The 27115-nt window shown below is 48.8% G+C and overlaps 1 protein-coding gene across 6 annotated transcripts in view; it reads right to left on the reverse strand.

The window, feature by feature from the left end:
• The window catches only part of SFXN5 (sideroflexin 5), a 116710-nt gene that overhangs the window by 42653 nt on the left and 46942 nt on the right, over positions 1–27115 (reverse strand). For 5 of the 6 annotated variants that reach the window (XM_030310847.1, XM_030310848.1, XM_030310849.1 and 2 more), the window contains 3 exons: positions 13150–13203; positions 12084–12140; positions 10643–10708 (listed from right to left, as the gene is read on the reverse strand). In XM_030310847.1, the coding sequence (XP_030166707.1) occupies positions 10643–10708; positions 12084–12140; positions 13150–13203 (177 nt within the window). The remainder of the gene's footprint in view (positions 1–10642; positions 10709–12083; positions 12141–13149; positions 13204–27115) is intronic. The other variant, XM_030310846.1, reaches the window with a different exon arrangement.

The raw sequence follows: 27115 nt of genomic DNA on the forward strand, positions 1-27115 counted from the left end.
ACTGTGGAACTAAGTAGAGCAGCCGAGAGCAGGATGGGGGTGCAGTGGGTGACATCCTGGGCTCACTGCCCTCTTCATGTAGACCCCAGCCCCCTCACCCAGCCTGGGACACTGGGCCCCCGCCTCGCCTTCCCCTTGGGCACTCCCCATTCTATTCCATCCCCCATGCTATCCTCTGTTCTAGAACACGTGGTCCAGCCATGTCTACCATGACCAGCTCCTCCCGTGACCTGTGTGAAAAGGTGCCATTTCCTTCACGCAGCTTCCCCACTCCTTCAACACCCCACATTCCCCTTCCGGGAATCCAGTTTACTGCTCCCCAGATGCTATGGGAGCTTTCTGGTCTTGGGGCCTTTGCCCATGCTGGTCCCTGAGACCCGAATGCCTTCCTTCTCTACTCAGTCCACACCTGCTCTTTAAGGCCCACCTCTGAGCTCCACCTCCAATGACTCACTAACAGTGGGAGTCACTGAACCTTTTTCTGCCTCGGTTTCCTTGTCTGTAAAAAGGGACCGTAGTATCTACAACATCCCAGGGCTGTTACAAGAATTTAGGTAGGACCTCCTGGGTGGCTCAGGGGGTTGAGCATCCGACTCTTGATTTCAGCTCAGGTCATGATCTCACGGTTGTGGGATCAAGCCCTGTGTCATCAGGCTCTGTGATGACCATGGAGCCTGTTTGGGATTCTCTCTCTCCTCTCTCTGCCCCCTCCTCTACACGTGTATACACGCATGCGCACTGTCTCTCTCTCTCTCAAAATAAATAAATACACTTAAAAAAAAAAAAGAATGTATGCAAAGTGTTTCACATGAGCTTAGAGCATAAAGGGATCTAAATAAATGAAGCTATGTAAAAATGTAAGCCATGTAGGAATGTTGCCTCTCCCAGGCAGGAAGGTGCTCCCTCACATGTCTCCGATCCCTCCTTCCTGCCACTCCGTTCACGGCTCATGGATGTGATGTCCCAGCTGGACAGGGGAGGTGGACCATGCCTTTTTCATGTTTGTGTACCCAGCATTCAGGACAGTGGACGGCATGCAGTTCTTGCTCAATCAACTGGTGACTGAGGAATAAATGCATGAACCAACAAATGAATGGATGGAGATCAGCAAAGGCTGGAAGGGGGGTTTCTTGGAGGGAGGAAAGGTGGGTTAGGCAGGGCAGAGAAAAGAGAATTTTGGTGGGGAAAACAGCACAAGCACAGGCGTGGAGAGAGAAAAGGCTAGACACGTGGCCAGACCAGAAGCAGATGTATAGAGGCCACTGCTGCCCCAAACTGAGGCCAGAACCAGACTCTGCCCTGGAGGTCTTTCCTGGGAGGAGGGGCAGCGGTGGCTGCCGCAGGACACCTGGCCAAAGGGGGCCTGGGGAGCCTGCGCTCAGCTCTGGCACACCTGGTCACTAGCAGGCCACCCTGCCCCCACAGCCCTGGCTCTGGCCTCAGCCTTCTGAGTTGTTGGAGAAGATGCAGAGCCTTGGGAGGGCCTCCAGGTCTGCAGGATGACTGCAGCAGTCAAAGCAAGAATGGCACGGTGACCTGGGAAGACAGGAAGTGCCAACCTGTCAGCCCCTGGGTAGCCCAGGACCTCACAGAGCCAGGATGCTCCCGGGCAAACCCAGCTTGGGCTCTTGGGCATCTGGTCTGTATTTGAAGCCTCAAGCTGATCTTCAGAGTCTCATCCTTGTCCTTTCCCTGTCACTTGCTCAAGGGAAGGCTGGGAGGCAGGGAGATGTGCGGCAGCTTGGACACACTTCACTGGGACGGCAGGGCAGGCCAGGGAGCTGCTAGCCCACAGTGGGCCCTGCTCCCCTGCTTCCAGGCTGCCCTGCCACGCAGATGGAACTCACCAAGTCGAGGTCTCCCCAGCTCTCAGCAGTGAGTGACTGTCTATTTCTGTGGCCCCCCTCCCCCCAAATGCCAGGGAACACGTTCCTACAGAGTGCAGAGTGGGAAAGTCTGGAGGGAGACAGGATGACACAGGTGTTGGTGACGGAGAAGAGGAGGAAAGGGGCACGGGGAAGTGCCAGGCCGTGTGCTGAGCACATCGCATGAAATACCTAAATTAAATAGGTATGGGGCACCTGGGTGGCTCAGTCAGTTAAGCATCTGACTTCAGCTCCGCTCAGGTCATGATCTTGTGCTTCGTGAGTTCGAGCCCTGCATCAGGCTCTCTGCTGTCCGCACAGAGTCTGCTTCAGATGTTCTGTCCCCCTCTCTCTCTCTGCCCCTCCCCCCTCAAAAATAAATAAACATTAAAAAAATAAATTACATAGGTATGTTGCTCCTTTTTATAGATTCAAAAAAGTTCAGACAAGTTCCGAGGAGTTAAGTAACTTTACCCAGGGACACACAGCTATTACGGGGCAGGTAAAGCTAGGATTTGAACCCAGGGGTCTGCTAATTCCAAAGCTTTGCTCTTAACTATGCTATTTACTTTCCCTGTAGCTTCCATCTCAATGAGGCATGCTTTAATGTCTAGTGTGCCATTTAAAACTTGCTGTTTGCATAGCAAAAGCTGTCCTGAAAAGACCACGGTTGGGGCCGGGGCCCAGATGAATGGAAGGCAGCTCCCATCAGCAAAGATAGGGTCCTTGATCCAGCCCTGCCTGCGCCCCCATCCCAGCTATCAAACAGAAGGTCTAGGTTCAAACTCCAGCTCCACCCCCGACATCCTTTTGGAAAGATGTGGGACGTGTTGGAGGAGTCTTCCAGGAGGCCAGCAGGCAGCTGGGACATTCCCCTGGCAGCCTCTTGGGGGCAGGCAGGGCTGGAGTGTAGTGGGAGGACAAGGAATAGTGGTCACTGGTTGTAACAAACACTCAGACTTGCCCTCAAGCCTCCCTGGCTGGCTGTTTTTCCCTCTGGCTGGGACTGGCACAGTCCAGAGTGAGTGTTTCAGCCTGTCCCCCCAACTCTGGGTGGGAGTCCGGGGTAGGGAGGAGGAAAGAAGAGAAACAACAATGCCTGGGTTCCAGATCTCTTCTGGCCTGCCCTTTCCCTGAAGCCCACTGGGGTCTTCCCGACATGCTCATTCCTGAGCATGGCCAGCATGCCTGAGCCAAGGAAGGGGCCAGGGACCAGCAAAGTGGGGAGACTAGGAGCTGGTGAGGTCACCCTGCACACCCACTGATGATGAGCTCGAAAGCAGGAAGGTACAAATAAAGGAGAGTAAAGAAGCCACTTATTCCCGCTCCTGCCACAGCCCCCAACTCAGACCTTACCGTCCCAGCAGCTAGGATGGCCACAGCCTGGGAAGGAACCAGGGTGGGCTGCAGACCAGGGTTGTGAGCCCGTCTGTTCTGATTCCTCGGGGGCCCTTTGGCCTGAAACATTTGGTGGAGCCCATTAAAATTAAAAAGCCAAGTGGCTGGTGGCTCTGAATGCCAGCTCATTTTCCCTGGCATGGTGGGTCCTGTTTAAGGGAACCAGCTGGCATTAATGGCACACAACTCATCACGAACAGCAGCTAGCGATCAGAAAAATCTGAGCTAATAATCGGGTTTGGGAAAGATAATGAGATATGGAACAATCACTGCTGAGGGTCCCCCAGGGTCTGTTTTAACAGCCTCAAAATAAGCCACAAAATAGAAATTAACCAAACAGGGGCTCCATTTTGGCAAAGAGGAAAACAAACAGGGTGTGGATTTTGCACACGAATTCCCCTTGTGGTCAGCAGACAGGGGTCCTGGGAGGAGCAAGAGCCCAGGAGACCCCGTGGGACATCAGCGATGACCTAAGGAAGCAGCGGACCGTCTCTGGCCACTTCTCTCCAAGCTCTGGCTCCCAGGCCAGTGGATTTGCCACGGGCAACTGACAGGAACAGAAGAGAGAAGACTGGCCTCCTGACAATCTCCCAAGGTGGGATAAGGGGCTCTGTGACACAAGATCTCCCATGTCATGAGCTGTACGGCTGATAGCTGTCTCCCTAAGCACCAAGGTCCTCCCCAGGCCACCAGCAGCTTCTTTTCTGTGAGGCCAGCGAGGAGACGCTGGATGGGGCTTGAGCAGTACAAGCAGGCTGTGTCCTCCACAAACCTACAACCCCCTGCAGGATGCCTTTATCTGGAGGGGCTTCAGGTGCTCCCCTTTCACACTCCCAGGATGAAGGTTCCCTTGCTCCTCCTCACCTACACCCTGTCCTGTCCCACTGTTAGCAGCTCCTCCTGCCCCAAACCCACGAGTCTTCCTGGATAGGAGCCTCTCCCTTCCCACATGCAACTCGGCATGCAGGGCTACCTGTCCTGTCTCCCGGGTATCCTGAATGCAACCACTTCTCTCTGCTCCTGTCGCTTACCTTAAGCACCCATCTCTTCTCCTTGGACAACTGCCCGCCTCCTAACTCGGCTCCCTGCTTCTGCTCTTGCTCCCTCCCATCAGCTCCCTACACAGCAGCCAGAACGATCTTCTAAAAAAGGGTATCAATTCGCTTTAGCCTTTCAGTGGCTTCTCACTGCAGATAGAGACCCACAGGCCCCCCCCCCCCCACCGCTTGCAAGGCTCCAGCCACCTGCCTTTGCCCTGCTCCTCCCCTGAGCCAACTCTCTCTCTCCTCTCCCTCCCTCACTCCCCCCACCACCTCTCTCCTCGGGGCCTTCAAGCATGGCCCTGCCTTGGCCTCCTCCCTTTTCAGCTTAAATGTCAGACAGCCCTCCTCTTCACTCAGGGCTCCCCTTTTACAGTTTCTCACAGAACCTGGACCTCTTCCTTCCCTGCACCTATCACAGTCTCAAAGTGTATATTGATTTTCCTCCTTAAAAGGTTGGGAATCAAGGTGATACATGTATATTATTTAAAACTGAATAGCACAGAAATATTTTTACCTGTGGCCTCTTTACTAAATATCCATCTCTCCCAGTAGGCCCTAAGTACTGGGTACAGGGCCTGTGTCTTCCTTACTCCTCACTGAATTCCTGCTGCCTGGGGAAATGAGTAGGTGCTTAATAAATATTCTAGAATGCATCATGTGAGTGATTTCTGAGGCAGGAAAAAAAGAGCCGCAAGGGAGATCTGCCTTGTGCAGTCACTGCTAGCAAACAACTCTGCAGTGCTAAACGTTGCACACACAGGGCCGAGTCCACCTGAGCGGAAGGCTCGTCACTCTGCCAGGAGGAGGGGCCTGGAAGGGGTGGCCCCAAGGCCGTGAAGGTTTCTGGGAAAGGGGATGCCTGACTGAGACCTGAAGGGTAAGTAAGAAGCAACCAGATAAGGAACGAGGAGGCTCAGTAGAGCATCAGGGGCATGAAATACCGGGTTGTCTGTAGCCAGCTGTGGACTCTAATAGAGCCTGTAAGGGGACCCAAGGGGTCCTGGAGAACAATGGAGAAGAGGGCATGCCTGAAAGGAGAGATGGCACGAGATTCCGAAATCAGATCTACTCTTGGGTGGTGGATGATAATGTAACGAGATGGTTAGGAGGTGGTGGAGCAAGGGCCGGGGCAGGTCGAAGAATCTTTGAGGTGCCAAAAATGCCCAGCAGAGGGCGCTCGTTGTAGGATAAACTCTTGGCAACCAAGCGGACCCCATGACCCTCTGTGGAGGTCAACTGTCCTGCAACCCCAGACAGCCTCTTGCTTGGTGACAGGCTCAGGAGCAAAGGGCCAAGGTGGCTGAGACAGAGTCATACACAGGCTGAAAGACCAATCAGCCCCACCTGCTTCTGAGAGGGTTGTTTGCCAGCAACAGAGACCAATCCTGATCCCTGAACCGTGTCCTGTAGGGACCTGTTGTCCACCTGCTAGAAAACCAGTTACATCAGACCCCTTACACGTAGGAAGGGGCACAACTTGTCCTCCCCAGAATAGAATAGATGCAGAACCCATATTCACGTTGGACTCACCACTGCCAATATCACCATCTGCAGGCTTCTGGAAAACTTCAGATTCTGCTACAGGGTCCATGTAATGGGCCCTCCAACCCGAAAGCCAATCACAGGAAAGCAGTGAGTTAACATTCTGGTCTTGGATTCTCAGGCTAATGGTCCCTACCTCCATTAGGCCCAGAGAAAGACAACAAGGCTATAAGTACACCCTGGATCACAGAGAACACCCTGAGGTACACCCTGGATCACAGAGAACATCCTTAAGTATACCCTCAACTACAGAGAACACTCTAAGGTACACCCTGGATCATAGGGAACATTCAAGGTGCATTCTTGACCACAGAGAACACTCTGAGGTATAGGTTGAATCACAGGGAACACTCTGAGGTACACCTTAGATCACAGAGAACACCCTGAGGTATACCCTTTACCACAGAACTCTGAGGTACACCCTGGACCAAGAGAACACCCTGAGGTACACCCTGGACCACAGAGAACACCCTGAGGTACACCTTGGATCACAGGGAACACCCTGAGGTACACCCTCAACCACAAAGAACACTCTGAAGTATGCCTTCCACCACAGAACCAGCCAGACTTGGTTCTTGCAGGAGGCAGAACAAGGAGCCTCTGGACCAGGGACAAATATACGCCGCTGGCTCGACTTTGGCCAGAAAACACAGGTGCAGGAACCAAGTATGAAGTTGGATAGTGGGTTTAACCCCATTACACCTAAGGAGCCTTTCAAAAATTTTCTTCCAGTCCCCACTGTTCTCAGGGTACCTGGGGGCAGACTTATCTGCCAGGAGGCATCGCTACAGTTCCTTTAAACTGGAAGCCAAGAACATTGTTTGGCTCTTCCCTCCACCTTAGGCCACAACTGGGAACAGGAAGAAAATGGTGTCTTTGTAGTAGCAGAATAGTGTACGATTAAGCCTGTGTTTGAATCCTGGTTCTGTCACTGGTTTCACCTCTGTGCTTCAGTGTCCTCATCTGAACAACTGAGAAGGGCACCTAAGCAGTACCTGGCACACTGAAGGCATTCCAGAAGTGTTAGGCATTATGTTCATTGTGATTATTTGCCACTCTGATACCGGGACATGGAGCTCCCAGTAGGCAATGGGAACTGGGAGGGGTAGGGGTTCAGCCCAGGAACCTCCTGGGACACCTCCTTGCACTCCAATATCTAGTAAAGGTAAACAGACAACCACTGTATCCTGTTCAGAAAGAACCCCTCAGGGCCCAGACCCTTTGGGAATGGAGAACAGCAATTCCCCAAGAGGGAAAGAGCTCAGCCTTGGCTGAAGGTGAGGGGTTTGAGAGCCAGGCGTGAAGTGTCTCTCATGTACCAAACAGCTCCTGACCAGCATGGAGGACTTCAGCCCTGAGCCTTCCTCTCCAGCCACGGGTCCATTCTCACGAGGGCCTGATGTCCATGATGGGGGTCATCTGCTGGGCCTACCGCCCCCCCCATGACTTCTCTTCCAGCCCACTCTGCCCGCCCTCCCCGCAACGCCCCAGGTCCCTGAGTCCAGCCAGCGCTGCCGGCGTGGCCCCCTAACTCCTGAGTAGGCGCTCCCAGTGTTTCACAAGTGGCTCTGCTACTCCTCAGTTCATTGCCACCTCATCCCCATCACTTCCGGAGTCCATCACAGTCTCCTTTTCCTGCATGCCTCTCCACATGCTGTGCCCTCTACCGGGAACCCTCAACCCTGCCTTCGGCTCTCTCTGGTCTGTCCTGAAGAGTCGGCCTCGTGTGACTTGGGGGCCCTTTCCTTACTTACCACCACACCCAAGGGTCACCTTCATCAGAATTCTGGTTCTACCACAGAATATCCTCAGCTTTCCCTCTCCTCGTCTTGAAGGACAACATACCAATCGGAGTGACCCCCTCTCACCTACCAACTGCCTGCCATATACGCTCCCCTGAAGAGAGTGAGTAGGTCTCACTCTTGTGTAGCCAGGGCCCGAGGGCGGCTGACCACAGAAATACTCAACATGAACCCCCAAATTCAAATACAGTGAGGACTGACAGAGGCTTCCTTTGTTAAAAGACAGCAAACTGTTAGATTTCAAAAATAACTTAAGACAAAATTTCTTTTTTATTCTCGAGCAAGAAGCCAGACATTGCCAAATCTATTTAGAGAGTTCACCAAAAGGCTGCTACCCCTGCACTGGTGGTCCTGTAACCAGCATGAGACTTCATTCGGGGGGCCGTGCAAACTGGGGATCCTTGATTCAGGGGGGTGCTGGCCAAGGTCAGGGCTCTGGCTCTTCTGAGGGAGAGGAAAGGTCCAGGGAGGAGACTGGACTCTCAGGGCCTAGCCTCCACTCCAGCTTGTCCTTAGTCCCTGGGATTTGCCCTCAGCCTGTCAGCACCCCCATCCACGCCGCCTGCTTGTAGGGACTCGTTTTAATTAATGCCAGAGCTGGGCCAACCACTGGGGCCGTGACACTTGTTTGCAGGTCTTCTCCTCCTAACAGGTTCTCCCTGGGAGGGGATTTGTCACTAATTGAAGCAGAGATCAGTTAATGAGGCCGCGGGCCCAGGGTTCCAGAGAACAAGGGAAAGGAAAATAAAATAAAGCCTCTTTCTTTGGAGGTTTTGTGATTTACACACACAAAAGAAAAGCAAGCAAGCTGCAGATTTTCCAAGTCAGAAACTCCGCTCCATCTGCCGGAGTTAGACCCTCACTGTGTGAAGACGTCAGGCAGAGGGACGCCGCCACGGCTAAGACTCGTGGATCTAGGCGGAGAGGGGCCTCCTGAGGCCGGCAATCAATCAGCAACCTAATTAACAATTATTTATGGAGCAGTGCTCACTCCCCCTCCATGGGGGAGAAGACACAGGGCCTGTCCCTGGTTAACTTGTAAGCCAGTAGAACAATGACAGGACAGGACACGGGGTGTAACTGAGTGAGTGTGTGGGAAGGCCAGAAGTTTCTAGGCCTTGGGGCTGTGGGAAGAGTTTGGGCTGGCACGGTCAGGAAAAGCCTCTTTGAGGGCTCTGGAAGGGAGCTGGGATGTCCCAAGCACAGGCGCAACCCCTGGGGGCTGTGACAGCCCAGTGTGAGGCCTCCGGTCCCTGAGGGTAAGATCCTGGCTCTGAGAGCCTGGAGGGCCCCCAGTCCCCAGGAACAGCAGCTTGGGCGTCAGAGGCCCGACCCCACAATCTGGGCTAGCTCAGATCCTAGGAAATGGGAGGGATGGAATGCCCAAAGGGCCCTTGGGTGGGACAGTGAGGCCTGGGGATGCTGAGAGCCTGGAGCCCCAAGCCTATAGGAGGAGGACATCCCACCAGGATAGGGCTCAAGCCCTTCCCAGTCAGGGCTGCTCAGTGGTTTCCTCCCCTCAGCTCCACCCCACTCCACCCTTAAATCTCAAAGAAGGAAGATGGGATTTTCAAGCTGCTAAACTGGGCAGAGCCATCAGCTCCTCTTGTCATGAAGAGCAAGGAGGAGGTGACAGAGTCCCTTTCCTTCTCTCACAAGAGCCGTCACCTTTGCCAGGAGCCCCCCAGAATCAGAGCCTGCCAGTTTGTATGACCCCAAATGAAGTCTCTGCTGGGTTGGGGACCCCACCAGGGTGGGGTTTGCAGTCTCTCGGCGAGCCATCTGAATAGATTAGGCAATGTCTGGCTCCTGGCTTGGGGTAAGGCAACGAGTTGGGAGGGAGCTCAATCTTGGTATGAAGTGGGGATCACTCCCCAACAGGTCATTTGGAGAGGACGTGGTCCACACGGGAGCAGAGTAAAAGAAGCCATCTCAGAACAATCCCAAATCCCTACTTTCCCAGAGCAGTGGAATGAATGACGGTGTAGGGTACAGTGGGTTAGTACATAGTTGTGAACAATTATTACACTTAACGACATGGGAAAGATGAGGAAAGTGGGTTTTGCAAAGAGATTATTATATGTGAATTCTTTCATTATACGTGAATTTTTGAATTTGCATTTTGTAAGTTTTTTCTCACCAATTGCATGTATTTATTGTGTGATGAATAAAATAACAAAAGTTGTGAAGTGACTTTCACCCTCTGGAGTCAGCTATAGGAGACCACCCAGCCAGGATCTAGAGAGTATGATGGGGGCACAAGGGTGGGCTCAAGGGTGGGACCAGTGTAGCCAAGGTCCTGGGAACTTGAGCTTCCACTGTGGCTCTGGCCCAGGCCCCTGCTGTGTCACCTGCCTTCAGCCCTCATCTGGGATCCAGCCTTACACTCACACAGCCAGTTTACAAACCTCCCCTACTTAATAGCTGCTCTATTCTCAAAGTCCTGAGGAATTCAAATGAAACTATTCCTGTCTTGTGGAGGGCCTCCAGGATGCACTGGACATGTAACCACATGACCAAGGCCACAGAGGACAATAGTGCCCTGGGAGCTCGGGCAGAGAGCAAAGGGGAGCCAGCATTTGGGCCAGCCTTACAGCTGTTCCTGAGCCCCTTGCTTCCTGCATCAGCCACATTACTGAGAGTGAGCTCCTCTGAGAAGGGTGCTGGGGCAAGGGGCCCTACTAGGGACAGACGTCCTGCCCTTAGCTGGAATGTACAGCCCTTTGCATCACTCATGGGCACCCCCTCACCTCCCCGCCGGCTCTCCAAAATCTCGAGCACTCTGTGTTAAAGTTTGTGTCTCTCTAGTAAAGTGTCACCAGAATCTACTCTCTTGTCTGCCGAGGAAGCTTGCCCTGGTGGCCCACCCACACAAACCTCTGTCTCCCACATCCTTGCCTGGCCCTGACCTCAGACAGGTCTGGCCAGAGCTGCAGGGGAGAGGGGCAGCTGCAGAGCAGTGGGACAGAGAAGTGGGGAGAGAGTTACTCACAGCAATGGAGACGGCGCTGATGACAGCTCCCAGGTAGCCCTGGATAAACTTGGACGCAGGAGAAGGCTGGAAGGCAGAGACAGATTTCTAGGCCCCCTGGGTGCCCAAAGCTGCCATACTCCACCCTTGCAAACAGCCCCAGCCAGCAAGAGACAGTCCTGCCCACCAACAGGTGAGAAGGAAAAGATCCCTCTGGAAGCCAAAGGGAGCCAGGCTTCCCTCAGCACAGCTCCATACAGGAAATACAGGGCAGGAACGTCCAGGGAGATGCCAAAGGGGCCCACTGCACTTTTGCCCTGTTCTAGAGAGCTCAGGGGCAGACACTGCTGGCTGGAGGTAGACAACAGCAAGGGCCAATGTGGGTCATGTACGTCTGGGGCAAGCATATCCAGTGGAGGGAGGATGCGTGCTGGAAGTGGGCTGAGGGCAGCTGGAGGGCTGTCTAGGTGAAAATGGCAGTGTCCCGGCTGGCTGTGCCTGGCTGGCTCTCCCGGCCTTAACCCATGAGGCCACCGGGCTTCCATGCCAATAGGCGAGGGGTGCTCAATGTTTCTAAGGAAAAATGTAACCCAAGTTGCAACATATAAAATTAAGAAAGAGCTGAGGAACTTGCCTTTAACTATGCTCTGTTATTTTGGAGATGTTTGGTTCAAGGCACGTGAGAGCCATCCAAGCAGGGATGTACACGTGTGGATCACACACGCGAGATGTGGACTGAAGGTTTGGACGGGGGAGGGGGGCGTCCTCAGAGTTTCAGGCCCCAAAGTTCCTACCACCAAGGCCCAGCCACTAACCCTACCCCATCTCCCCCCTAGGTTAGAGGATGCCCACAGCCTCTCCTCCCCAAACTGACAGGCCCCCCCAAGGGGACCTAGACTCCTCCTCCCCTCTTACTGCCTTTGGACAGAAGTGCAGGAAATACAGCGTTACCAGTAAAGCTGGGGCCCAGCCCTTTCCTGGACAAGAGAAGGGTGACAGGCCTCCACCCTGAGCTTGTCCCAGGAGCGCAGGGGACTTTGGGGAGGAGGTGCCAGGCCCCTCAGACCCCTCACCCCTCAGGAGCAGCCCTTCAGCTTTACAGCCCACAGTCTGGGGGCACCAAGGCAGCTTCCAGGCAAGCTTGGAGGAAGCTTTAGGGGAATTCAGTCCCCATGTGGCTGTTGCCATCCTAATCCAAGATCTGGGGATAAGAGTTGCCCAAGGAGGATTCCGCCAACGGAGCTCATCTCTCTCACTGCTTCAGGCACATTCCCATTTCATGGGCCTTCTTCACTTCATGTTGAACAGCCCCTCCCCAGTGGGGCCCTTCCTGAAGGGCTGGCCATTTCAATAAGGTGCTTGGAGAAGCACAATGCTCAACTCAGAGGAAGCAACCCCCGATGGTGGCACACCACCCTGGAGGGAGGTTGAGGGTCACCCGAGCCTGTTCTGCGCGGCTCACCTTGGTAGCGTTCCGGTTTGCATAGTTGACACAAGCGTTGTGGCTCTGGTTCAGCCACTGGAAGGCAAGCGGGGAGAGGAGAAGTCAGGGGAGGCGTGGGAGCCAGGCCTGCACCCCGGTGGGGCCACAGCCTCCAAGAAGACAATGGGATGCTGTGTCCAGCTCACGGGTGGTTCTGTCCATCCCACAAGTTAGCATGACCGACTGTTCCAGTTTGCTTGGGATGGCGCCAGCATCAGTGCTGAAAACCTGGGACACCCCTCAGTTGCTGCCAAACCAGGACACCGGTCCTGCCCATGCCGGCAGTTCATCCCCATCCAGAGACTGTCACCTCTCCCGGAACTGTGGCGTTCACTGCCCCAAACGGGCCTCACTGCCTCTGACACATTAATCCTTATTATATTCCTTACTGAGCCGAAAGCGGACGTGTAACCCCTGGAATTACGGACAGCCGTGAACCTCTTTCAAAAGTATCCCAGCCCGGTGTCTTGCGCCACCTGCCGTGCCCTGATGCGGGCACCGTTAGGAGTTTTATTCAGGGAAGACTCTGGCATTTTTTCCTGAAGACAGACAGGCTTTCTTCCTGCCCAGCTCTCTGTGCATAGACACACACACACAGAGCTTCAACTGTTTTAAGGGAGCCATAGCCTAGGCTCTAAGAGTGGACACCAGGGTCTATGATATTCTCCCACCCACCTTGCTACCTTGGGGTTGGCGGTGGGTTCACCTTCCCCACAGATCTCAGTGAGGCTTATACCAAAATGCTGCTGAGGGCCTCGAGGTCACAGGCCTCTGGACAAGCAGCCAAGGAGCAGCGGGCGGCCACAAATAAGCCATCCTCCCCTCGTGCAAAAATTAGTCACATAAAATGGCCTAGGCATGGGCCGCTGGGACCTGCTCAGCAGCATCTGAAGTCCCGGGGTTCTCCCAGTGGCTTCTGGGTCAGGGCGGGGGAAATGGGGTGGCTTTCCCCCAGGGGCCTGGATGGGAGACCCTGGGGTGGGGAATCATAACCAGCATTTGTGGGGCCCCCTTTCATAGGCCCTCTGTTGCCAGGGACTGTTACCTGCCAGAAGACCGTGGATGCCAGTGTCTGGTTGGGCAAGAGAAGACCAACTACCTATGAGAGAGAAAGAGAGGAAAGACTGAATAAAGCCAAAGGACCACCCTACACTTTTGCAAGGAAAAATGACACAGGCATGAGCAAAAGTAAAGCTGGATCTGTACAAACCGAGGTGGCTGATGTGTACATACAAACTGCTGCCCATGTGAGATGGCACACGAAGGAAGTGGACCAGGTTGCAGAATTAAATTACAGCACAATCCCACTCTTGTTAAAGAAAAGACACCACATCGCACATAGAACCATATACACAAACATAAGCATATATGTATCTTCATGAACAAATCTATAGCCCCACAAGTAGATGTCTCTGGAGGTCACGTTATACAGTACTTTCTCGCATTCTTCTTGAATATTCCTATATTCTTTTAAGCATTGGGCATGTATTATTTCTATAACTGACGGCAGGGGGACAACAAAAACAAGCAAACAGAAGGAACATCTTTCCTTCCACTCAGCTAACCCAGCTCTCTTTCACACCCTCATCATCCAATAGGATTTTTGTGCAGATTAAAATATGATGAGAAAAATCGTTTCAAGGGCCTTAAGCACTTTATAAATACAAACGGGGGGAATTTAGATCTTTTATCTCTGAGCCTCCATGAAGAAAATCTACACCATGTTTAAGCTACTGAAGGAAACATAGATGTCTAATAAATACTTGTCAAATGAGTGAATGAATGAATGGACAAATACACACATATGGCTGAGCACCGCTACATGGGTCTGGATTCATTATTCCCAAAGCCCAAATGTCACCTAAGAGCTAGGCTTGCTGACTTTGTTTTTTTGGTTTAAGTCAACATTAATGGTCTCATCTTGACAAGTGGCCAAACTTTGGACTTCAGGGATCCATGTGTCTCTTTCAAGTTTACCTTTTGAGAGCCTGTGAGCAAAATAACATCTACCAAGTACCAATGCATATGGGAAAAATGTGCACAACCATCCACATATTGACTTATTTATTATTCCTGTAGATAAAATGGCTCTTTGGCAAGAATTTCTGTAAGGAGCAAGTATAAACATCCAATACTATGCAGTAAATCAAATTCTAGACATCCTCAGCAGCATTTGTAAATCATGTTTTAAACATTAAAATGTTTTAAGACAGCAAACACACACACACACATTTATATTTATTGGCCCATATCAGTTTGAATAAAATTATATAATGTAAAGCCATTCCATAGCTCCAATGAGGAATTATGAGATTTTTCTCCCCAAAATGAGATCCCAGTTTGATTTTTCTCTGCAGCAACAGCTTAGGGCATTGGAGTGAGAATCAGGAGAGCTCGGAGCTCAACCTCAGCCCCGTGCCTCTGTGATCTCCAGCTGACAGTGTCTCCAGCAGAAGACAGGCTCCTTTGGGGCTCTGGCTTTCTTACCTATAGAGTGAAGGGGTTGAGCTTGGAGGTCCTACCTTGGTTTAAAGTTCTACTCTTGAGTTCCAAGTAGTAGGTATGAAGTCAAGTGAGATAGTCCCATTGCCTGTAAAGGGAATCACCCCTCCCCAGCCTGGCTGAGAAAAATTCCTGGGGACCCTAGTCAGCCTCTAGCCAGGAGCCAGAGAGCTTCCACAGAGAGGAAGCTGAGCCTAGAGAGGCCTGAAATTGGGAACAAACAATGTGATCCTGTGAGCGTGTGTGTGTGTGTGTGTGTGTGTGTGTGTGTGTATACACACGTGCATGCCTGACTGCCTCCCAAAGCCAGAAGAAGAAGTAAAAGCTGTTATTCACTGTTGAGAACTCAGCATATCATCCCCCCTAATCTGTTGGTTTACATAACAAGTGTGTGTTATGGGCCACGTTGCCTTCCCCTCCTCAGTCTCCCTTACACTCCCTGAACTGAGCTTGGGCCATCAGGAGCATCATAAGGTACAGCTCCTTGGGACTCACTGTATTTACCAAACACCTATTGTCCAGGACACTCACTGCTCATTACATCACAGAATCTCCTTTATGAATCCTCCTGGAGGAAATTTTTCTGGCCTTGGGGTCAGAAATTTATACTTCTGAGCATCTGGTCTGCATCTGTCTTGTAGACGTTGAACAGTTTACTGTGTCTCTCTCTGCACTGACTGTCAAGAACCTCAGGCTAGATCTCCACGGCTCATATTTGTCAATTGTACAAACCATCACCGCATGTATTTTGTGCCCAAACTTCACTCCTGGCTTCTTCCCATTCCTAAACTTTTGTCTCACTTTCGCCTTCACTTGTCTTTTCTGGTGGCAGGCATTGTCTTTGTGTGACATCAAGTCTTTTCCAGAACAAACCACAGTCCTAAACGAAACTGAAATAGTACCCAGGCCTATGTAACACACACACACACACACACACACACACACACACACACACACACAGCTTGTAACCTGTGAGCTTGTAACCTTATTAGCCAAACCCGACCAGCCTCCTGTCCCAACCTCCTGCTGTAACATGGGCCTGATATTCATGCTGGGCACCTCTGACCCCTCATGCTTTCTTAAAGAAATTGAATGATTGATCGATTTTGCTAAGAATTTCCCCTATGTCACTTACCATGATTCTTATTAGTATGCTGGGGCACAGACAAAATAGAGATTGCTTTCTATATTTTGCAAATGGGGAAACTGAGGCTTAGAGAAATTCAGTGATTTGCCCAAGGCTTCACAGCAAACTAGAGAGAACGTCAGAAAGGTCTCCTCACTCTTAGCTTGAGGGCTCCAACTCTCTAATTTTAGGGGTTCCTTTCCCAGCTCATTCGCCTGAGCACAAAGGAAGAGTCACACTCAATGCCCATTTTCAAGTACCTTCTATGCACCATGTTCCGTGGTGCTCCCAATGGAGCAAACAGGAAGAGAGGAATATATGGCACCTAACCACAGTAAGCACAAAGACCAAACAGGAAAATGTATGAGAATATCCTTTATAACATCTGGACATGAAAATGACCAGATGGTTTAATCAGGTACTTGGTCATGTCAAGCCGGTAACTTCTAACATCTGAACAGGACCTAAAGAAGGGAGAGGTCAGCATGCTGTGGCTATCTGCCGAAGTAGGTGGTAGGATGGAGCTGAGCCGTGCGTGCGTGTGCGTGCGTGGGGCAGGGGACACGTGTGCACACTCACAGGAGCAGAACAGCCGAGAGACTGGTCTCATTAGAAGAGGCAGAAAAATCAGCAGACCTGGGGAGGGTGAGGTTAGAAGGCAGTGGAAACCCATGCTGTATTGGCCAAACGGACCCACGGGAACCATCTGAGGCTGAGGCAAGGGGAATAGCGATCCCACTTTCCAGGTCCTACAGTCAGGCTGGTGGGGCCGGGAGCACATGGGTGCCAGCCCCATTCCCTATTAGGCAACACGCAGCACCATCTGCACAGTCCCAGGAGCAAGAGCAGATATTTTATAACTTCCTTTTTTCTTTTTAAGTCTAAATTAAAAATAAATGTTCCTTCAGTTCTCAGATGTATATCTCTGGTGCAACCTGCCCACATTCCCCCACGCTGCCCTTTCCAGAACATGGCAGGAGAAAGGAGGAAAGAGATGGATAGAGAGAGGGAGCCAGTCCACCCGGCTTCAATGCCAGTGGATTGCACCTCTTCCAAGAGGGAAGCGCTTCAGGCGTGGCCGCGCAGACGGGTGGAGAGAGCCCAGAAAGCGGCTGGTACCAGGGAAAGTGGAAGGAGAGCCAGCAGCCAGAATTTCCAGCCCAGCCTCCACCCTATCTTGCTGCAGGACCTTGGCCAAATCGCACATCCAGTCTTTGCTCCCATTTATAGTTCATAACACGGCTGGGGTCCCCTCCACAGCTCCCGCCCCCTGGCAGCTGTCTTCTTCTCACATCTGTCTACTTTCGCTGCTCCCCTTCGCCTCAAGTGGCCGGCCGTAGGCCCCGGTGACTAACATGCAGGCTCTGGTCATACGAAGAGCTGGACTCACATCCTGGCTCTGGTATTTACCAGCTGTGTGACCACACACAAGTTACTTGAGCCCTTGTGCCTCCATTTTTTTTTTTTTTTCTGTTAAATGAGCACCATCCTGGCACCTCTCTGGACGGCCATGAGAAGAAGCAAGGCATGGAAAGAATTCGGCCCAGGGTTTGGTGGGCAGCAAGTGCTCACTAGGTATAAGGTGTCCGTATCATTCCTCTCCTCCTGTCTCATCCTTCTCTAGTTTTTGCCGGTCTCTCCTTTCTCTGAACTCCACAGGCTGCATGACACCATCGAGCTTCATCTTGCCCCCATCTTGTCCTTGAACACAAGCCTCATCCTTTAATAGTGAGCTCCTGAAGGTAGAATCAGGGTTTTTCTCTCTGATGTCCCCCAAAGCGCTCAGCACAAAGCTGGGTCCACACTACACACTGGAAGAACATTACTAATTCATTATTAAGAACATGAATTCTTGGCCAGGCAAAAGATCTATGATGGACTGTGACCATGACCACCATCACCCATTTCCTCCTTACTCCTTGTATTAAAACCCTGCATTGGATGAGGGCACACTCTTGGAGAGAGGGGCAGATTAGTTTTAGGTCCCGATTCTTCACTCCTCCCTGCATCCATGCCCTTGACACGGGAAGAGTATATTTCCATGCTCTTGGCGTTGCTTGGCTTGGACATATATGTCTTGCTGTGGCCAAAAGCATGTGGGAGGAAGTGGCAGTGTGCCAGTTCAGAGCCCAGGCCTCAGAGGCCTCATCAAAGGAGGAGGAGAGACGTTTGAAGCAAAGTACAGTCTGCATTGGCTGACTCCCAGTTGAGCCCAGACCTGCAATGGCACGTAGTACCGCCTCAGTCAAGCACAGTCGAACGCAGCTAGACCCCAGGTAACCACGGACCTCTAAGAACAAATTCTTATGGTCGCCACAGAAATTCTGCGGATGTTTGCCACACAGCATGGAGGTAGCAATAGCTGTTTAAATACAGGGATTGCCACATAGGAAGGCTGCAGATGATGTCCTTTCTGATTCAGAATTCCGTACCATTACTAACGCCCTTGAATTATGCCTTCACTAGTGAGATTGGTTCCTGAGCAGCCCGGCTTATCACTCCACTTGGTGACCAAAAGCTCAACTCTGGGGCTGCCTGGCCAGCCAGGAAGATGGGGGGTTTGTGCCTGAGGCTCATCTCAGGACAGAATCCAGAATGGGGCCAATGGCACCCAGAGGGCAACAGGCTCACACCTTTACTCCAGGCTTCCTCCTTCAGAGTATTCTAACCTCTGCAGAGAGATAAGGTCTCAATGTGGGAGAGGGGCACCCCCAAATATCCTGATCTGCTTGGCTGGAGGTGGGACGCGAATGGCTGAAGATGAAGACAGGAGAGCAAGGCCGCTGGTCACAATGTCCTACGATGCTCAGAAAGAGAGAACTGAGCAGCCCTCACTCCCTCAGGCTGCCGCCATGCAACACAGAGTTGAGCAGTAGGAGAAAGATGTTTCATAAGTACAGAAAATCCAGGGGCACCTGGGTGGTTCAGTAAGTTAAGCATCCGACTCTTGGTTTCAGCTTAGGTCATGATCTCATGCTTCGCGAGTTCAAGCCCTGTATCAGGCTCTGCGCTGACAGTGCAGAACCTGCTTGGGATTCTCTCTCTCTCCCTCTCTCTCTGTCCCTCCTCGCCCTCCTCTCTCTCTCTCTCTCTCAAAATAAATAAATAAACTTAAAAGAAAAAAGCACAGAAAATCCAGAGAGGAAGCACAGTGTGTGTCAAAACAATGAGGTGGTGAAACTCAAGTCAGGGGATGAGTACAGGGTACAGCACTGTCCCTGTCATCTCCACCCCTTCTCTACTCGGCTAATCCCTCCTCATCCTCCAGGTTTCAGCCTAGTTGTCACTTCCTTCGGGAAGCCTTCCCTGACCCTCAAGAGGAGTCAGGTCCCCTGTCATTCGCTCCCTCAGCACCCTGCCTGCCTTCTTGGAGTATTGGTTCTCCATGGTAAGAATCTGTCTGCTTAAAGTCTGTCTTCCTCGAGAACTTCCAGAGGCTTCCGACGGGTGAAACCATCGACATTCACTGTTCACATACCTGGGAGTCCTCACTGGCAAAGCGACAGTCCTCTGGCATCGTACCTGTGTCCTCCATACTGACTCACTCAATTCAAAAATGTCCCTCTTCATTTTTGAAAGACCTGCCACAGGCCCCAGTACTCAACAATTTGCCTGTTTTTTCCTTCTACTTTGTCTCCATCTTCTGATTTATGTGGCTAACGATCTGAAAAGTAACACTTCAGTGCATGAGGGGTGCTATTTAAAGGATCCAACCAGTTAAAGAGAATATCGTTTATCCAATGAATGTTTGTCCCTGACTGGTCAATTCCAGCTTAACTGAGTAACACCTCTGGTGCGAACCAGGCCAAACTGACTGCTGTCGGGTTACAACGGAGGTAGGCCAGGGAGAAATTGTGATTGGCATTTAAATGTGTGAAAAAGCAGAGTCTGGGATGAGGAGGGTTGGGAGACACCGCGAAGGCTCTGGGACACAGCCAAATCCTCACGTGAAATGAACCCTCTGTGGTCTACCCCTCCTCCCCCTGGAGGTGAAGTGACCCACACCTGCACCTTCTGAGGCTTTTAAGTCCGCGTGCGCACATGCAGTGCAGGGTTCAGAGCATAGAATCCAAGCTCTGAATGTCCCAAGACAGAGATCTGGTTTGGATGTAACCCAAGGCCACTGGACTCACTGACTGGATGCTCCCGGTCTGCCCTCCTCAGTCTCCCACCTGGATATGGGAGATTGGAGCCTTGAGTTTTGAGGGTTTGAGAATGACAGGGGGAGGGGAGAGGAGGACAGCAGCATCACGGGGAGTGCAGAGGTGAGGAGGGAGACACAAATGGCCCCTGAGAGAAGCTCGGGCCCGCAAGAGAAAGCTGGCATCTGCGACATTCTGGTAGCCAAGGGTGCAGGGTGCAGGCTGGCAGGTGGGAAAACGCAGAGAGAATAGGACAGGGTTCGGAACACTGGCCCTGCCTCTCCCCAGCCGCACGTGCATGGAAAGGACAGTGCTGCACACCTCTTAGTGGAAACCTGGGAACAGAACTGCCACTTCTAAGCAACCACGGTTGGCGGGGTTCTTCTGGGAAGGTACCCAAGGAAGAGGTAGCATGAACTGCACTAGCCTGGGGAACAGCCTTGGTGCCCTGGCTTAGCCACCATGCTTATGTATAAATTGGGATCTCTTTGCCACACACCAAAGGGGGAAAAGTTCCCATCTTCAAATGTTAAGCTTAAAATAAGACGCTACACGGGTGCCAGTGGATCTGTGAAATCTGCTGACTAAACTGGCACCAGCCTCTGGGAGAAAACCAGCTCGCTTCTCCTGAGCTCTGGAGAGCGAGCAGGGTGGGGGCGGGGTTACTCTCAGGCAAGGTGGGAACAACACGGGGGGTCAGGGCTGGGGATGCTCACCTAGGCAGGAAGCGTGGATGCTGCTTCCAGAAGCATCTCAGTTGAGGCATCTGCCAGCCTTAATCACCCCTTCCCTTCATAACTCAGGGACCCGGTTCCTAGCACATTTGCCAGCACCCCATTTCTATTTTGGTAAGCATTTTAGTGGCTTCTGCATGTACATATTTCTTACGCATTCTATCACACCAGGGGCTTCCCTAAGGTGTGGACTGGAACCTTCACTCCCCTTCAGACCAGGCATTTGCTGAGATGTTCAGTGCTACCACGTGATGGTGGGGGCCTTAGGGAAGCTGATGTGGCTAGAGGGAGCCAGGCTCTGGTAGAAGGCCGGAACGGCCATGGTGCCCCTTCCATACAAGGCAAGGCAGTGGCCCAGGAGGGAATGAGAAAGTGAGCCCTCTGAATTCTTAGCCACGTTAAAGTGCCAGGATAGAAGGCTACAGGTGTGCCTCATCCAGTGGCTCTTTTCGGGACCTGGTCTCTGGGCCAGCTATTCTGAATCCTGGAATATGAATATTTGGGACTAGGAAGTGGGGATTGGGTGAGCATTGCCATTTTGGCTCTGGCTGCCACTGAGGCCTGCTGGGAGATGTCCCAGCTCTCGCTGCCCATTCACCTCAATCAAGTGTTCATACAGATCTCAGAGCCAGGGCACTGTATTCCCATACGCTACACATTTATTCACAGGGGTGCTTGTTCCAGGCTGGGAGAGAATTGGTCCTCATAGGACATTCACAGCATCTGCTTTAGCAGTAAACCCCTGAATAACACAAGAGTGGACGGCACCCAAGTTCCCAGGATGCCTCCAAGGCTGTAGGGACCCTGAGATAACTGACTTGTCTTGGGTAGGAAGAGGAGAGTGGAAATTGATGGGGTGTCCTCAATAACACCTTGTCAACTAGAGACAGTGCTGGTATCCCATGGGTTATCTAGTTCATCCTAGTTGATGGCACCCATTAATTGTGTGAGGATCCAGTTGGCCTCTTATGGGGAAATGAGCCCCAAATTCAACTTCTCTGGTTTGCAAAGAAACAATATTGCTAAATGATGCATCTTTCTTTCTCAAGTGTTGATGGAATATTTATTAAAATTATTATGGCAGATTCTTCTTTGCCTACATATCAACCATTCTTCTCTTCTTGCTTACTAACAGAATTCCTATAGTTGGGAGATTCTGCATGAAATATAAACAAATGTTGTATGAGAGATTGAAGAAGTCTCCATAAAGGGAACTGACTCTGTTGGGAAGTACATTCTTTTACTCTTCCCTTTAATATGGATGTGAACTCTGACTCTTTAATATGCATGGCTAGAACTCTGACAACCATATTGGGCTATGAGGGGATTCTGATGACAGAAGCCAGCACTGAGAATGGTGCAGAAATATGGAAGTCTGGGTTCCTGGTAGCATTATGGGGATCCACTTACCTCCAAACTTCTTTGACATGAGGGAGTAATAAATTATTTTCTTTAAGCCACTGTTATTTTGAAATTTTTAATATGCAGATGGTCCTATTCCTAACTGGTATAATCATATAGTATGCTACAGAGAAAACCACAATACATCTCCAATGGCAGAATCATTCTCTTTGAAAATACAACACAGTAGAAAATAATAAGAAAAGAACACATTTGTAAAAAACAAACCACTTGCAATTCAAAATGTGTTCTTCTGACTACCTGATTAAAGAAGAGTCAAAACAGAAATTTCAAACTTATTTAGAAAGTAAAAATATGGATCACTGTATACAAACACATATTAGATACAGCTAGGTATTAGATATACTCAGAAGCAAATTCACAGCCCCAAGAATTTTTATTAGAAAGAAAGAATGAGCATAAATAAAGTATTTGAGATAAAAAGTAAAAAAAAAACCAAACCAAACTAAAACACCACAAACAAACCAAGGGAAAGAGAGAAAAAGGATATTATAAAAACAAAAGCAGAAATGAATAAATTAGAAGATGAAAATAGAAGAATTGATCAATACATCCAAGAGTTGATTCCTAGACACGAACCTCACAAATCTGGTAATTTTAATAAAGGAGATGAAGGTGACAAGGGGGGGGGGACAGAACTCAAAAACCCATCCAAGGAAAGATTGTTATATTTTAAAATGTCAATATTTAAAACTTCCCACAACAAAGACACCAAATAATGAAGAGAAAATAGCTGGAAGAAGAGATCTGCAATGTATATAATTCAAAGGATTAGTACCCAATATATAAAGAACTCTTAAAATTAATTTGGAAAATACAGCCAATGGAAGAATGGACAAAGGATGTGAACAGGTAATTCACAGAAGAGGAAATATAAATGGTAAGTACATAGATGAAAAGAAGCACAAGCTTTTATGTATTCAGGGAAACAAAAACTAAAACCATAGTGAGATGCTACCTTTCTCCCATCAGTCTGTCATAAAAAAAAAAATCTAAAAATATAAATACCAATGTTACTAAGGTGTAGTGAAATGTAGCCTTCCTGAAGGGAAATGTGGCAATAGCTATCAAAAATGTACATGTGTATACCTATTTACACAGCAAATTCACTTTCTAGAATGAGCCTTTGAGAAATCTTCATACTTAGGTGAGAAGAATTTCACAAGAATTTTTCACAGTGCTGTTATTTCTTTTTTGTTTATTTGTTTTAGAAAGAGAGAGAGAGCAGGCAAGCAGGGGAGGGGGGAGAGGGGGGGGAGAGAGAGAGAGAGAGAGAGAGAGAGAGAGAGAGAGAGAGAGAGAGACTCAAGCAAGCTCCATGCTCAGCATGGAGCCCAATGCAGGGCTCAATCCCACAACCCTGGGATCATGAATTGAGCTGAAATCAAGAGTTGGACGTTCAACTGACTGAACTACCCAGGAGCCTCACAGCACTGTTATTTCTAATAGCAAATAATCAGAAACAACCTAAGTCCATCACTGGGGGAGAGAATATTACTCAGGAGGAAAAAACAAATGAATGAATGAATGATGAAGCAGATCTTTATGTAGCCAAATTACTAAATGTAATAAGCTAATTGTAGACAAATAAGTATACTGTTTTATTTTTAATGGAAAAAATACAAAACAGAAAAGAACGTTTAAATGATGATTCATATATATGCAAATGCCTAGAAAAAAACCTGAAAATTCACATCAAAGTTCTAACAGAGGTTACTTCTAGGAGCAGATTTGGGATTGAGACTTGTCAGAGGAATTTCTACTTTTTTTGCGTTGTTTGAATTCTGAGCTGAGAGAACATATTCATGTATTACTTGTATAACTTTAAAAATATTCTTTAAAAAGTCTTGGTGGTATTTTTGAATTCCAAAGAACATATTCATGTATTACTTGTATAATTTTATAAAATATACAGAGAAGATTTTTTTTTAATCCTGAGGATATTTCTGAACTCCAAAGATAAAAAGAAAAAATACCAAAGGATCCTAAGGGGAGTGGGGGAGGTTTACCTACAAAGGAAAAGAGAATCAGGCCAACTATTGTTCATGTATGAGAGAGAAAAAAAATACATTTCCAGATATGCAAGGACTCAAAAAGTATATTGCCCACACACTCTGAATATTATTCACAGACGTGCTCTAGCCAAACATAGAATGCGCACACACACACACACACACACACACACACACACACACACAAAGCCTAAATAATTGTGAAGTTTCATACAGGTATTAATTAAGCAAAGATTCAAAAATCTGATGAGATTCCAGATTATTTCCAAAATCTTGGCAGGTGTGTAAGGGTAAAATGGTAAAGCAGAGAATAGAGGAAAATGGTATGTTAAAAGTCTCTTCCAGGGCACCTGGGTGGCTCAGTCAGTTAAGCATCCAACTTTGGCTCAGCTCAAGATCTCACAGTTCGTGGGTTCGAGCCCCAAGACAGGCTCTATGCTCACAGCTTGGAGCCTAGAGTCTGCTTCAGATTCTGTGTCTTCCTCTCTCCCTTCCCCTCCACTGCTTGCACTCTGTCTCTCTCTCTCTCAAAAATAAACATTAAAAAAAAAAAGTCTCTTCCTATGTGGGGAGGGTTAAGGAGGTCGTATTTATTATTCAATTATTAATTGAATAATTTATTATTAATATAGGGTAAATATAATAGGACCACTCTACAAAACATTACAGCTGAATAGTAATTAGAGAAAAGTAGGATGTTTCCCTCCCAAACTACTTAAGAAACCAAAGGACCATTGAAAAGGTCACTCTAGTACAAATCAGGAAAGGAAGTGGAAACAATAGCAAAGCTTAATAAACCAACAACAAACTATTTGATGGCTGAGATAAGTAGTCACAATAACCAGTAGCAGAACAAATATGAATGGGTTCCATTTATTATTAAAATTAAAGACAGTGTTTCTCAAACTGAGTGAAGAAGTAAAACTCAGCTACATTTTGTCAAGAGACATATAATACAAAAAATGCAGAAACAAAATGTCACTCATATAAAGGTGTGGGCAATGATTTACAGAGCAAATAAACAAAACAGGAATAGAAACACTGATATAAGATGAAGTAGAATTCAAGACAATATTCATTGAAACAGGGATACTTTGTGTGTGCATGTGAGAGAGAGAGAGAGAAATAGAGAGCTCTGTCACCATGCATCGCTATTACAGTACCATCGACTATATTCCCTATGCTAAATCTTTTATTCCCGTAACTTTTTCATACCATAACTGGAAGCCTGATCTCCCAGTCCCCTTTACCCATTTTGTCCACCTCCCCACCCCCTTCCCTCTGGCTTAACAACAGTTTGTTCTCTGTAATTATAGGTCTGCTTCTGCTTTTTGGTTACTCATTTGTTTTTTTGTTTGTTGTTTTTTTTTTAGATTCCACATATAAGTGAAATCATATGGTATTTGTCTTTCTTTGTCTAACTTATTTCACTTAGCATGATACTTTCTAGGTCTATCCCTGTTATCACAAATGGCAAGATCTCATCCTTTTTATCGATGAGTAATGTCCCACATATAAATATACCACATCTTCCCTATCCATTCAGGATGGACACTTGAATTGTTTCTATATCTTGGCTATTGTAAATAATGCTGCAATAAACATAGGTGTGCACGTATCTTTTTGAATTAGTGTTTTCATTTTCTTTGGGTAAATACGCAGTAATGGAATCATTGAATCATATGGTATTTCTATTTTTAATTTTTTGAGAACCTTCATGCTGTTTTCTATAGTGGCTGCACCTATTTACATTCCCACAATAGTGCACAAGGGTTCCTTTCTCTCCACATCTTCACCAACATTTATTATTTCATCTTTTTGGTTTCAGCCATTCTGACAGGGGTAAGGTGATATCTCATTATGTTTTTTAAAATTTTAATGTTTATTTATTTTTGAGAGGGGGAGGGGCAGAGAGAGAGGGAGACACAGAATCTGAAGCAGGCTTCAGGCTCTGAGCTGTCAGCACAGAGCCCAATGCGGGGCTCGAACCCACGAGCTGTGAGATCATGACCTGAGCCAAAGTTGGATGCTTAACTGACTGAGCCACCCAAACGCCCCTCTCATGGTTTTGATTTGCATTTTCCTGATGATGCATGATGTTGAGCATCTTTTCAGGTGTCTGTGAGCTACCTGTATGTCTTCTTTAGAAAAATGTCCATTCAGGGCACCTGGGTGCTCAGTCGGTTAAGCGTCCAACTTCGGCTCAGGTTATGATCTCACAGCTCATGGGTTCGAACTCTGCATCAGGCTCTGTGCTGACAGCTCAGAGCCTGGAGCCCGCTTTGGATTCTGTGTCTCCTTCTCTCTCTGCCCCTGCCCTGCTCACACTCTGTCTCTCTCTCTCAAATATAAATAAACATTTTTTAAAAATTAAAGAAGATGTGGTTTATATACACAATGGAATACTACTTGGCAGTGAGAAAGAATGAAATCATGCCATTTGCAGCAATGTAGCTGGAACTGGAAGGTATTATGCTAAGTGAAATAAGTTAGTCAGAGAAAGACTGATATCATATGTTTTCACTCATATGTGGATCTTGAGAAACTTAGCAGAAGACCATGGAGAAAGGGAAGGGGAAAAAATAGTTACAAGCAGAGAGGGAGAGAGGCAAACCATAAGAGGCTCTTAAATACAGAGAACAAACTGAGGGTTGATAGGGGGGTGGGGGAGGGGAAAATGGGTAATGGGCATAGAGGAGGGCACTTGTTGGGATGAGCACTGGGTGTTGTATATAAGTGATAAACCATGGGAATCAACCCCAAAAACCAAGAGCACACTTTACACACTGTATGTTAGCCAATTTGACAATAAATTATATTTTTAAAAAATTAAAAAAATAAAAAATTGTTTTGCTTATTCTAGGTCTTTTGTAATTCTCACATAAATTTTAGGCTAACTAGTAAATTTCTACAGCAAAGATCTTGAGATTTTGATGGGATTGTGTTGAATCTATGGCTCAATTTGGAGAAAATTAACATTTTGACAATATTGACTCTCAATCCACAAACAAGGTATATATCTGACTTTACTGAGGTCTTCCTTCATTTCTCTCAGCAACGCATGTAATTTTCA

This window comes from Lynx canadensis, chromosome A3 (genome assembly GCF_007474595.2).
Source record: "Lynx canadensis isolate LIC74 chromosome A3, mLynCan4.pri.v2, whole genome shotgun sequence".
NCBI lineage: Eukaryota > Metazoa > Chordata > Mammalia > Carnivora > Felidae > Lynx > Lynx canadensis.